The sequence below is a fragment of the Ylistrum balloti genome, unplaced genomic scaffold (assembly GCF_031769215.1).
Source record: "Ylistrum balloti isolate Yb309-2 unplaced genomic scaffold, AGI_CSIRO_Ybal_v1 Utg369766, whole genome shotgun sequence".
Taxonomy (NCBI): domain Eukaryota; kingdom Metazoa; phylum Mollusca; class Bivalvia; order Pectinida; family Pectinidae; genus Ylistrum; species Ylistrum balloti.
The window spans coordinates 398777-413712 of NW_026781962.1; the positions used below are offsets into that span (position 1 = coordinate 398777).

The 14936-nt window shown below is 34.3% G+C and overlaps 1 protein-coding gene across 1 annotated transcript; it reads right to left on the reverse strand.

Annotated features, from left to right (window-relative positions):
• Positions 1 to 471: 471 nt before the first annotated feature.
• LOC132543810 (coiled-coil domain-containing protein 1-like) lies at positions 472 to 6326 on the reverse strand. The gene is made up of 3 exons (XM_060207329.1): positions 5929 to 6326; positions 3524 to 4008; positions 472 to 611 (listed from the first exon to the last, which is right to left on the reverse strand). The coding sequence occupies exons 1-3, from the start codon at positions 6324 to 6326 to the stop codon at positions 472 to 474; spliced, it is 1023 nt and encodes a 340-aa protein (XP_060063312.1).
• Between the last annotated feature and the right edge of the window lie 8610 nt (positions 6327 to 14936).

The window sequence follows — 14936 nt, forward strand, 5'->3', positions numbered from 1 at the left end:
CATCATCATCATCATCATCATCATCATCCATCATCATCATCATCATCATCATCATCATCATCATCATCATCATCATCATCATCATCATCATCATCATCATCATCATCATCATCATCATCATCATCATCATCATCATCATCATCATCATCATCCATATTCAAACATCATCATCAACCACAATCATCAGTCATCATCATCATCATCATCATCATCATCATCATCATCATCATCATCATCATCCATATTCAAACATCATCATCAACCACAATCAACAGTCATCATCATCATCATCATCATCATCATCATCATCATCATCATCATCATCATCATCCATTCAAACATCATCATCAATATCATCAACAATCATCATCATCATGTTAATAATTGATCATCATCATCCAATATCATCAATCATCATCATCAATCATCATTCATCATCATCAATCATTCAAACATCTTCATCCACAATCCTCAACAGTCATCATCAACATCATCATCATCATCATCAACACCAACATCGTAGTCATCCATCATTCCATCATCATCTTCATTATCAACATTATCGTCATCATCATTATCAATAGCGTCATCATTAACAACATCATCATACTCTTCAATTTATACTTGTCAATCAATATAATCATAATTTTTCATCAATCATATCCTCACACATACATCTTTCACACCCTCACTTCCTCATACACTTTCTCAGCATTAATATTATCAACACAATCACCATATTAACAAAAATACTGTAACAAACATACATTGTACATACATCCTCACACACATCTTCATACTTTCCACAGAAGTGAAAAAAAAACACTGCAGAAAGAGGTATTCTTTATTAATACTAAGATACTGAAAGAGAGAGAGAGAGAGAGAGAGAGAGAGAGAGAGAGAGAGAGAGAGAGAGAGAGAGAGAGAGAGAGAGAGAGAGAGAGGGGGGAGAGAGAGGAGTGGTTGGGTTAGGTATGCATTTAAAAAGAAAATCAAATCATATATGCATATGGTAAAATAATTACCTTATCACTGATGCTTTCACACACAATTTAAATTAGTCTGCAAGGAGGAGTAAAATGTTAATAGATACTTGATAAGTAAAAGGCCCTCATAATCACAACCAAACTGATTAAAACAGTACAAATTACAACTTAATTCTCCCCAAATTCTAATAACCTTCTCCATTTCCTCCATTCATTTTCTAAAATCTGCCGTGCATGGTCACCTTGACTATTTGCAATATATTTTTGACAAATGTAATGCTCTTTAATTGAATTTATCAGAGCATTTGGATTTAGAATTTTATGTAGACATCTTGTCTTATATATATAAGACTTAATCATGATTAAAATTTCATTATCCACCCTATTTCTTAAAACATTCTCATGACTCGAGGTAACTCCAAAAAGAAAACTTTTCTTATTAAATGAAAATGGTATCAAAAGTGCATCAAAGACTGTTTCAACTATAAACAGAAATCTCTGAGTTTCTCGACATTCCCACATAATGTGAATAATTGTTTCTCTCTCCAAGTTACAGAGAGGACAAATAGGATTATTTGATAACCCAATTTTAAACAAGTATACATTTGTTATTAGAATATGCTGCACTATTCTATACTGAAACCACTGTAACTTTGTATTTTTTGTAGCTCTAAAGGGATTTTTATAAATATCAGTCCAGTTCAAATCAATATCTTCAAATATTTCTTCCCACTTCTTCCTACCTGTAGAAACATGACTGTGTTTTACCATTAGGTTATATAAATCCTTGGTCCCCATAACTTTTTTCAAGAAAAAAAATATGTAACTTGGGATAATTGGGTAGCAAATTAATTGCTTTTTGTAACCTACCTTTCCTAGAAATAATTTAATAGCAGAGATCACACCATTATATTGAAGAAAGTTTGTTTTAACTTGATAAATTTCTGTAAATTCTTGAAATGTGTAAAAAGAGAAAGTGTTTATATCTTTTACTAAATCATGAATTATTGTTACTCCCTTCTGATACCAAGCCTTGTAAAAAATAGTACTTTTCGCAATAGTTAAATTCCTGTTATACCATAATGGTGATGTTAAAACTGAGTTTTCCATATTTTCCTTTACTGCATCTGAATCATTAAATCTAACCCAAGCTTTGTACACATCCTTCCAAAACATATTTTTGCATTTATTTTGAAATCCTGAATATAGGCATTACCAAATGTAGATATCTTATGCAAGTCTGTAAATGTTTCAAAAATATGTTGCCACTTAGATGTTTTCTGATATAACCTTCTTATCCATCCTAATTTTAAAGAATCTATAAATGACCTAACATTAACCATTTTAAGACCACCATCATAATAATTCTGGGTGATGATATCTCTCTTAATTTTATCCACCTTACTATTCCACAAAAAGTTAAATAAGACTGAGTTGAGATTTTTCAAAAACTGCTCATCAGGATCAGGTAAAGCTATAAATAAATGATTGAACTGTGAAAGAAGAAGTGATTGTATTAAGACTGTTCTACCAATAGGTGTAAGTGTTCTTCTACTCCAAGATTTAATGAGTGTTTTCAATTTAATTATTTTTTTTATCAAAATTTAATCTGGGGATCTCATGTAAGTTCACACTAAAGTCTATTCCTAGCATATTAAATTTGATCCTTCCCCATTGCAAGCCTAATTCAGGTAAAAAAGTATCGTCACTGTAACTTTTGCTACCTACCCAAATTACCTGGGTTTTATCGACATTAAGATTTAAACCTGATATCTTTGCAAAGTATTTCAATTCAACAATAGATTCTTTTAAAGACATTTTCGAACCATCTAATATAAGTGAGGTGTCATCTGCGTATTGAGAAAGGAGAATGGGACAGTTATTCACATTGATACCTATAATCTTACTATTATTTCTAAGTCTGATGCCTAATACTTCAACACATAGTATGAAAAGGTATGGAGCTATTGGGTCACCTTGACAACAGCCTCTTTTAATATTTAAAAAAGAAGATAGATTGCCCACCTGATTTACGGCCGCAGTAACATTAGTGTGAAACAATCTGACCCAGTTTCGAATATCATGACCAAAATTGAAATAATTTAAAACTATGTCAACAAATTTCCATGAAACTGAATCAAAAGCTTTCTCAAAATCCAACATTAATAGCATTCCTGGAATATATCTTTCTTCTGCATATTGCATAATGTCGTACACTAATCTAGTATTTACTCCAATATAGCGACCTGAAAGAAAACCTGTCTGATCCTCACAAATTAACTTATCTAAAACTGTTCTGATTCTACCTGCTATACACCCTGAAGCTGTTTTGCAAACAATATTGAGTAATGTTATGGGTCGCCAATTTTTCAAGAACTGTCTGGGCTTATCTCCCTTGGGAATACAAGTAATAAGACCTTGTCTCTGTGTTACAGAAAGCAAACCTTTACCATATCCAAAATCAATTGATCTAACAATAAAAACTCCTAGCTGTTTCCAAAAGCATTTGAAAAATTCAACTGTAAAACCATCTGTACCTGGACTTTTGTTATTTTTCATGTTTTTCAAAGTTTTTGCTGCTTCTTCTACAGTAATTAACCCTTCTAAATTTTTAGCTTCATCATTATCTAATTTTGGAACATCAAATACATCTAAAAATTCTGTAAAATCAACATCTTCTATTTCACTACTGTCATCATACAATTTTTCATAAAAAGAACGTACCTCCTCAAGAATATCCTCCTGCTGTGTTATTATGACATTAGTTTCTTTCTCTATTTTTGGTACTATTTTAGAGATAAAATTTCTATTTTCTAAATTAAAAAAATATTTAGTCGGCTTTTCACCTTCTTCTTGCCATCTTGCCCTAGATCTTACAATACTACCTCTAATCTTCTTAAGTCTAATATTTTCTAATTCTTTCTTCTTATTTTCTAATTCTTCAGTATCTACTTGCTCTTGTTCCTCCAACCTCTGTATCTCTTTATTAATAATATCTTCACTTTTATTTTGCTGTTTTTTCCTAAATGATGAATAAGAAATGCTCTTGCCCCTAATTTCCATTAACAATGTTTCAAGAAAAAGTTGATCATCAATTAAAAATTCAATTTGAGTATCTGGAATGTTAATTATATTGTTTCTGTTGTAAACAGGAAGACAATACTGGGTTTTTGTCTGTAAAATAACACTTTTAACCAAGTTAAGATATGCTTCGTCATAGAGCAAAGATGAATTAAGTTTCCATAACCCCTTTCCTCGTTTAAATTCACTAAATTTTAATTTAAGTAAAGGAAATGAGTGATCTGACCTGTATCCCGGTTCAATAGTTGCATAAGTGACACTCGATAGTAAATTGTCTGAAATAAGGAAAAAATCTAATCTAGCCTGTTTCAGTGGGTTCTTCCTCCTCCATGTATATCTTCTTTCTGAATGCAATTCCCTATAGATATCAACTAAGGAGTGACTTTCAATAATTTCCAAAACTTTCTCCCTTGCCCTCTTATTATTTATCGTCTTGTAGCTACTGTCATAATCTAGGCCAGGATCTATAACTAAATTAAAGTCACCACATATAATGAACTTATCATTACCAAATTCCTCAATGGTATCAGCTAAAATATCATAAAAGATAGGCGAATCGATATTTGGGCCATATAAAGTAATTAATGTAGTCTTTGTACCCTCCAATACAATATCAGGTGCCAAGAAATTCCCAGAGCTATCTTTCTTTTCTTTATTAACCTTAAATTCAAAAATATTATTAATAAAAAGAGCTACCCCTCTTGAATTTGATCTAAAGGAATTAAAATAACAATCAAACCCCCATTCATTTCTAATAAAATTTTTATTTTCTTCCGTAAAGTGGGTGTCTTGCAGACAGTAAATACAATAATTCTTAGCTTTTAAGTACGAGAAGAGGTCTTTCCTTTTAATTCTATCCCCTAGGCCTTGACAATTCGCAGACAAAATGGATACATCCCCAATCATGTTACGTTTACAGCATTTTGAAATACATTTTCTAGCCCAGCCAAAGAGTACAGAAGTAAAGATGGGGAGAAGAGAAAAGATGAGAAATAAAAAACATACCATAAAAAGGTCTACAGGTGCAACTGTCCACTTACGCACTCACATTTCATGCAAAAATCTGTACCGTACATGCAAGCGAACAAAAATATTGTATACACCGGAAGTAGTATACTATACTCTAAACAACGGAAAACGGCGTTTATTATTTTCCGGATCTATAATAATAGTTAAAATAAAATGCGGAAAATTCCAAACGCACAGATACTAGCAACTTCAATAATTTCAACACAACAGAGAAAAATAACCACCAATCCATGCAACTGAAGAAACGATAAACCTAGTACCACATAATAATATTAATAAATAGAAAAATATATGATACGCTGAAAATAATAGTAATACTGATAAAATAAGTGACTTACCGGTCTATATGTTTTTTTCCCCACTGTATACCATCCACAATTAACTTAGAATAAAAAACACACATAAAGAACACACACAAACACAAGCCAGAGTAAGAAAAAAATATCACCAAGGATTGATCGATAAAACCAGAGAAAGTCCCTCTCTGGTGGTACTGAGTCGTACCTAAATCCACCATCGATCACATCGCTTGCTATTCACAAGATATTAACATTTCAGTCGAAAAGTTCCGTCCTGAAATTGTTGTCCTCCGTCAAGTATTGATCTGTTAATTCTGTGTCATAACGCAATCTACGTTTCTTGTCATTTGACAAAACTACAAAAAGTTTTCCGTCCACACTATAGGTATGTTTGACACTCTTAAGTCTGTAAACTTCTTTCAATATCTCTTGGTTTCTTCTTGTCAGATCTTCAAACACCAGTTGTTTCTTCCCCTTTAGCTTCCGACGGTTTTTGAGAATCTCAGTCTTTTTCCTCCTGTGTGTTAACTTACAGATTATGGTTCGCGGCTTCTCTCTGTTGTATCGCCCTATGGGCAATGTCTATGTCCTGCTGCTCTATGTCGATTCCGAGGGAGTTCCGCACAAAAGTCACAATTTTTCCAACACATTCGTCCACCGATTCTCGTTCATTAGTATCCTCCAGTCCAACAATACGGATGGAATTTTTTCTGCCGTGCTGTTCTAAGTCGTTCAACTTATAGTCAAGAGAGGCGTTGAATTTCTCGGACTCTCTCACATGGTCCTCCAGCTTCTCCACCCTGTCTCGTAGAACATCGTTTTCCTTTTCAAGTTCGAAAATTCGTCCTTCTAACTGATCCACCAACACACGGTTCTCCTCCCTAATATCTTCTCTTAATCTTTCCAACTTTCTGTCCATTATCTTATCCATATCAGATTTGGTCACCAGTGCTGATATCATGTGAAAAAGTTCCTTTACCCTGTCTTTCTCTACTGGTTCGTTAACAATATCCACGGGTCGGCCTTTACTTCCCGTCCTCCCGCTTCCCACACTGGTCCTCGATCACGGCATGGTTATCAAATCTAAATATCTTATTCCTAAATCGTGCAGGTAAAGTACAGTACTAATATATACACACAATACTAGTGCGCGCGAACAGTCGTCACTCCCAGTTGTCAGTCCATTGTTCTATATGTCTTTTCCTAAAACATCTTTTTCCAAAGACTTTCACAGAAAAGGTAATAAAAATTGGCTTCACCGATACTTCACACTACTGCATGCCAAAAATGAACATCTCCTGTTTTTGGAAATATAGCCAAATTGGACGAAATCACAGAGCCCAAACGCACTCCGACTGACCAGGTCCAGGCGACCTTGACCTTTTTACGGCATTCTTAACATTATATCTAAATATAAAATTACTCTCAGGGTACACTTTAAGTGATATCACCGATTCCTACAAGCAATAGTTTGTGACTGGAGACATTTAAGAAGTTTCAGAGCACAAATGTAAAGTTGTGATATAACATACTTGCAAAACTCGAGCTACCTTTCTTCTTTAATGTGAATTTGTCTCAACCGTCGTCGATTTATTATAGTACATTAGCATGATTTATGCTTTACGAATTGAAATGAAATTGAGTGTTGCGCTGTAACTAGGGAATTAAGTATTAATACAATTCCGAATAGAATTTTTTCGCGTTATTTTTTGACAATGCCGAATACTTATTTTACTATATTTAATCTAAAGTCACATTTTAAAAGAGAATTACGTTACGTTACTTCAAAACATATGCAACTCACCAACACACTGTAGGATGGCCACACATGGGCCGTCTTACGAGGGGATATTACTATAAACTTCGGAGACTACATATTTGTAGTGAATACTTGAACTGCATCTTTTAATACAAAATAATTAGATGGAGAAGCAACAAGTAGTGAATTTTCAGTATAACTGCATTTTACAGCTGTTTCTTCCTTCTGTGACTTGTTAGTGATATTAACGTACTACGGTTTTAAACAAGAGAAGTAAGAATACTTCATTGGTGGAAATAATGTCAAAACCGAAACCCAGAAAAAACAGATCGGGAGTGCCTTAACTACCCATTTTCTGAACCAAATCGCTATTCGAATGAATTGAAACATTCCAATTACTATATACGTTATGCGAAACACACTTAAGTGGTTAAACCGGAAGGAACTATTTTATCTGTCTGTCCGGATGATTTCCAGGTGATAACTTGAGTAAGAGATGACCGATTAGTTTGAAACTTGATACAATGTTAGTTTAGTAGGAGACATAATGTTAGATTGTTTTTGGGTCAAATGGTTAACTACAAAGGTCACTTTTGTTAATAATAGATTTTTGGTTTCCAGATAACTTGCTTTAGAAATGCTAATAATAACATGTCAGGGGACTTTTGTTGCTTGCAACACCAACTGTAAGCTTCTCAATTGTCAGTTGTATTTTTCAAGTGAAAAGTCAGCCTTTTGAATACGAGGACATTTCTATATTAGATCTGGTCGGATAAGACCGTTTACCCATTTATCATTTATACATACACACACTCCACCACACATACCTTATAAACGGAACACAAAGTATCTATGTTCAGTTAGCCGTGATCCGGTACAGGCTTTCAACAGAAGTACAGTTACTTCCTTCTTCAAAGTCTGGATGTAGTCATAGTTGAATTTTGGGTTAAATCATTTCCTGGACCAATAGTATCGTTTTCGAGTATCATTCACAATGACAGATAGACGAAACAGATCCAATTCTCTGGGATATGCATGTATGATTGTGGTTGTAATGTCACATTTCACAGGTAATAGCAAAGAGGAAGTAAATTTCAGAGAGGTAGTTTTCAACAGTGTCTATATTTAGAGTAGACGTAGAAGACTGGTAAATTTTATTAAAAGTTTTACGAGATCTTGATTAACTGCTTTCAAAAATAATAATGGTCAATTTAGTTTTGGAAAAAATGTGAATATTGACAGTTTTTTAAATACTGTATCTATTATAAAATCAAAACATAGAAGATATTTACTGTGGTTTTCAATAAAAGGAAACATAGATGAAAAATATCCAGTAAGTTAAACACTAACCTATACTTTGGTACTGAACATCATCGTAGTGGTACAATCAACTAGCTTTATGTATATAATTAGTATCAGTCCAATCCTTATGAATAAGTTCATTTTGATGTGTTTTACATTTCTTTTTGAAATTGATTTCGTTGCCCATATTGATTAGATGTTATAGTTTAATGTTTTGGAATCATATGTTATCTTACCAGATTCAAAATGTCCTTTCGTTCTATTCTTCGTTAAATGAAATCTACTTGACAAAATTTGATTTGTTTGTCCTTGTCGTATGCTACCATCTATTCAATTTGATAAATACATCATGTGAACATTTAGTGTCGTGATCATTTGTATTGATTCGTCCATCAGTGTAAATGTTATACAGCATCTATTTATAGAGTATCTCTTGCAGGTATCAACACAACGGCATGTACTGACCAGACTGCTATGGACAATTTCTACCATGGTATAAAGTACAGTTGAATAATTGATACTTGTATAATTGTATGAAGGACAATAGTATTTTACATTGGAAATATAAGGAATAAAAGGATACAGAAACTAAAATTACTAAGAGTACTGAAATACTGACGTCAAAAGTTCATATGAAATGAATTGGCTATAAATAGCATGTACAAAATGTTGTATGCTTTATATGTACACATTGGCATTTAGTACTGACATTCAACAATACAGCTTCAAAAATTTTCAAAATGTGATTTGAGATTATAGTCAGTTGAGTCTAACCATGAATACCATCAATAAAGCCTAATATATACTAACGGAAAAAAGAAACCGGAGAAAGGTTTATAAAATCTATAATTCTTATAATATTAGGTTAAAAGTTTGCATGTTGCTTTATTGATTTCATTACAACAAAATCAATATGGATTTTTTAAATTGATTTGAGTAACAATTCATTCCACAGGGGTTCAAATCCTTATGGGGTCAAAACCGAGTTCTCAATGTCAATATCGAGTGTGTCCACCGTTTGCGTCAATGCGAGCTTGGCAACGACGTCTCATGGAGCGAACTAATGTGCCGAAGAAGTGCTGGGGAATATTGTTCCACGCTGATCAAGTCTTGGCCGAGTTGATTTAACGTCATTGGCTGATTAGTCAGCTGACGTAGACGACGTTCCATTTCGTCCCACACATGCTCGATTGAATCCCGGTCAAATTAACTTGGACTAACACAAGAGGAGTTCTGCGATGGGTAGTGATCCCTCCCCAGACCATAACACTGCCACCACCAAAAGAACGTCATTCTACGACACAGGCATCTTGGAATCGTTCTCCAACACGGCGATACACTCTGTTACGGCCGTCACTGCTGTCTAAGTGAAATCTCGACTCGTCCGTGAATAAAATACCCGTCCATTCACGTTGGGTGTATCGGATATGCCTACAGCACCACGCTAATCTTGCTTGGCGATGACGTTGCTGCAATACAGGACGTATGGCGGGGCGTCGCGGCCGGATTCCGTGTTCTCTCAATCGGTTACGGACGGTTCTTGGGTGGATATTTCTTAGTCCAGGAATGTTCCTAGACGTTAAACTGGCCGTTTGGAAACGATCCCTTAGATGCGTTAACCGTATGTAATTGTCCTGTTGATGTGACGTCACACGCGGATGTCCTGAACGAGGTCTATCCCGAGTGATTCCATATTGCCGATAACGTCTTGCTAGAAACTGTATGGTATTCCTATGGGCATTGAAACGCTGTGCGATGTCATTTTGGGTCATTCCTGCCTCAAACATGCCGATTATCCGCAAACGCTCATTTTCCGTCAACCGTGGCATTATCAGAAATCGCTTTTTCTTGAAACTAGGATGTTTTTTGGTTCATATGGTACCCACAGAGGGATATTGACACAAAAATAACGATAGGTATTCACTTACACGTGTTTGCCTTCCAATTAGGTGTTGATCATATTGCCCGGGTAGGTCGCAAAATGCACGTGCGGTAGGAGACCTAATCACGTGATAGCGTGTGGTATGACACGATAAATATGCCCATGAAATTTTATTGAGAAACGTTCTGTAGTTTCTGAGATAATTAAATTTTAGTGATGCACAGTTTCTTTTTTCCGTTAGTATATTAACACAATAATGCAATTTACAAAATGCATCATTGACCAGAGCGTATAACATTAAGGTTTAGCTTGATTAACGCTACCACAGTGGAACTTTAAAATAAATATGCGTTTCCCCCTTTTAACAGCAGTATCTGTAAGTGTTGAAACATTGTATTATTTCCGGTCTTCATGTAATGTAATGTAATGTAGAGTGACGGCAGAAAGGAACCCATATTTTGATTGATTTGTTGTATCTGGGAGGGGAGGGCTTTTGAAAACGACTCCTTAGTTAAAAATACACATGGGAAAAGTTTTAAGATGTCATTATATAGAGCAATCTGCATGTTTACATGCTGATCATGTTATTACTATTGTCCTTACAGTAATGAGGATGTGTGGCGGTGGATCATTAACTAATACACGTGTGGTGATAGACACCTGGGATACAGGAAACCCGGATATATACAGCTGTACTTGTACTGTTACCCTGGATACAACATCACAACCATCTACATCAACAACAACAATAAGAGTAGAGGAGTACCCGAGAATAGCACCTTTGTCTTATTGTGGTAGTCGTCTTCGTATTACATCTACTACATCTAGTGGATTTTCTCGGTTTGGTTGTGTCCCAATCCCTGCTACTCCTTTCAACAACTTTGGGACGACAGACATGTTGCATCTGACGCTAACAAGGGCAGACAACAGTACACATTGGCAGTCTGGGCACTGTATCTATATAAAATCAGGTAAGTACTTGAGGTGATTCTTAATTATCAGTTAAGATCAAACATCGTAAGAAAATGTTTAATACTTATTCTTAAATTTAAAGTTTGTTGTTGTTTGATTTTTAAGTGTTTGGTTTTTTTGTCGAAAGTGATTTTAAAACAAAGAAAAAATCTTTTTCACAGATAACGCAAATCCTCTTGACATGCATTTTACTTGTTACAAACAAAATACCCTATCAAGCCAATCAACAACAAATTCTCTGCGTACAACAACTAGCACCGTTCCAGCCACCCACACAACCATGATGAAATTAATCACAAGTACTCGGTCAGGGGAGAGGACGACAACCCGTCCATCAAGTGAAACAACAATTAATCAGTCAAGGAAGACAACTTCTTACACAAGGGAAACTACTACATTTAAAGCTGCATCTAACAAATCATGCCTGGAAGAATGTGTTCAACTACATCAGGAACACGGTTATCCATTGAGTATGTATCATATTTTTATCGTTGTAAACGTTCTAGTCCATTTCCATTTTGATAGCTTCTGTTTTGCCAGATCATGAATCTGAAAGACAGATTTGACATATTTCGTAGCAACCCCCTGCGGCTTGGATATGTATCCATACAATGTATCTACTGATACGTAAACGAGATAAAAAGAAATACTGATCTGTTTGATTTCACACTTTACAGTATGATTTTATCAGTTTTTGGCGGTATTCATCCCAGACTATAGTGTTAAGCAAAATAAGGAGCTATGCTAGGCTCAAAGTGGAACGCCTGGATATGAAAATGTTAGCATCAGAAATTGCAATATTAATAGCAATCTTGTACCTAAAAGACCTGACATATCATAATCCATTTGTGGTATACAGGTGCTGTGGTCGCCCCATTAATAGTAACAACGCTGCTGATTGGTGTTTCCGTTGTAGCTCATGTAATCCTTTATAAAAGGTAACGTATATATCTTAAATCTTTACACCTGTACCGGTATTCATCTTTAGAAGGTATCGTATATATCCAATATCCTTACACCTGTACAGGAAATCCTTTTAGAAGGTAACGTATATATCTAATGTTCTTATACCTGTACAGGTAATCCTTTATAGAAAGTAACGTATAGATATAATATCCCTTCACCTGTACAGGTAATCTTTTATATAAGGTAATGTATATATCTAATACCCTTACATCTGTACAGGTAATCGTTTATATAAGATAACATACATATCTAATATCCTTACACCTGTACAGGTAATCCTTTATAGAAGGTAACGTATATATCTAATATCCTTACACCTGTACAGGTAATCCTTTATAGAAGGTAACGCATATATCTAATATCCTTACACCTGTACAGGTAATCCTTTTATAGAAGGTAACGCATATATCTAATACCCTTACACCTGTACAGGTAACACTTTATAGAAGGTCACGTTTAAATCTAATTTCCTTACACATGTACAGGTAATCATTTATAGAAAAAAACGTGTATATCTAATATCATGACATTTCACAGGTAATCTTTCATGACAATATTGGTCAGATTTTTGTTTTTAAGGAAACACATAATCTTAATGTTATCCTCTTGGTTCCAGTAACGTGCTACTATATAGGACCGATTCAGATCTTTAATTCATGTCATTATGTAGTTGTCAATTTTATTTAATCACAAAAGAAACTTGACTGCCGGAGCAAATGAAAAACAGCCAAGGTTTTGTTACACTAGTGGCATATTATACGCAAACATATGGGTTAATTTTGTTTAAAGTTTTTGAAAAAATATTGTAAATTAACTAACTAATAAGTAAAAAAGCTTTTTGAAATATGGTCGCAAATTTCAATCGGCATTTGCGAATCGGTCAGAAGGAATAGTCAGCACGTGCATGATGCTTGAATGTTGTAATGATGTATTTCAGACGTCTTGCCCTAGTGAAACAGCCACAGAATACGGAAGCCGTGACGTCAAAACCAGAGAACTACGCCAGCCTTGACCTTTCCCTTGTAGCACCTCCCAATATTTACGCCGATACTTCTACTGGACAGACATACGTCAATACAGCGCTTGGATCGTGATTTCTTAATAATCTTTTTATACTTTCCCCTGCGTCTAATGCTAATTATGCACACAATGAATACATATAACAACTTTTCGGAAACTGGGCATAATGCAATGAATCCTATCTCAAAAACCGTTACATGCTTGTTCTGACATGATTCTATTATGTATTATATGTATTCATAACACATTTTTTGATAAAGCAGGTCTTGCAGCAAGTGATTTATTGGATTATCCATATGTACAATATGTTCTATAATTAGACACGGTAACCCCAAAAGCAGTCGTCTGTTTTTAGATCGATAAATGATGCAATGAATCGGTGAAGTACGGACATAGGTACTCTAGATTCATCGAAGCGTTATACTTCCGTTTGTTAAAGCATATAGTCAAATATGTTATCATTCATATGTCATCTTAAGTTATGTCGCTATATTAATGTATTTATATTCTTATTGCATTGATGAGTATTTTTGTTTCAGATATTTTGTAAAATGTTTGTTTACAACATCAGGTGTATGATAACAAATTTATCGAAACTATTTCATCTGTTAAAAGTATCATATCAAACTCATTTACAGAGAAGTAATTGATCTAAAAGTCGATTGTCTTCCGTGAAAATATGTTGACATTGTAATGCAATGTTATGATGTCCTTTAGTTGTGTTTTTACGTGACACTATTATATATCCTCTTACTAATGTATTGATATTGTTGAAGATCTTTTTTGTACTTAGTGCCATCTTTGTATTACGACGCTTTGATGCCCATTTTTCATAACTGTACTAAATATACTGAAGAGCATATAGCGTTAACATGTGTTTAAATTGGTGAAAAAGATGTGAAAATTTTTCGGGTATCATATTGATCTTCATGAGAAATATTGGATGTGTTTGATGTTGGTTCCCTTGTTCTCATTTGGTATCGCGACATTACCTTCTTGATTTGCCCTTTGACCACAATTTACATCTCGTCATTGATGAAACAGAAAACGATTATCCTTCTGGAGCACCTTGTCTTATTCTCCTTGTCCTTCTCATGAGTCTCTCTGCAAATCTTTAATTCCCTTTCTGTCCTAATTTTTGTTTAATTTATTTATTTGTTTTTGTATTATGATTTTATTGACGTCTTGGTATTTTTTTTTTTTTTTTTTTTTTGCGTATAACGACATTTTGATGTACGTTGATCATCACACTTGTACTTCATGTAGTAAAAATTAAATTCTTTAAAGTGTGATGTCTATAACTTCCTACTCCGGCACAAGTCAGTCGCGTTTTTTTCCGACCCAGTCAGGTTTGTAATGTGCTCATAATTTCTATTCCATGTATGTCTTCATATATACTGATATTTATAATATTTATAATCTTAAACCTGGAATACTGGAAGAAACTGAGGCTGGAATTCAACCTTAGACTGGATGAAATTTCAAAACGCTAAAATGAAATAAGAGTATAATTAGACATACTTGAAAAATATCAAAACGTACGAATCTTCTTGATTGTAAATGTTTCAAGAGCTTGAAGATGTTTGGTTTGCGTATGGATTGAACATTACAACCTTTGCATGTTGACATCTTTTGTTTGA

Excerpts from the sequence above, each read along its gene's own strand:
- LOC132543810 (XM_060207329.1), bottom strand. The coding sequence starts at position 6,326 with ATGGATAAGATAATGGACAGAAAGTTGGAAAGATTAAGAGAAGATATT. Across the intron at positions 4,009-5,928 it reads GAAGCCGCGAACCATAATCT|GAAAAAACAGCAAAATAAAA; the intron begins GTAAGTTAACAC and ends TTCATCATTTAG. Across the intron at positions 612-3,523 it reads GAAAAATAACAAAAGTCCAG|AGTATGATGATGTTGTTAAT; the intron begins GTACAGATGGTT and ends TATAAATTGAAG.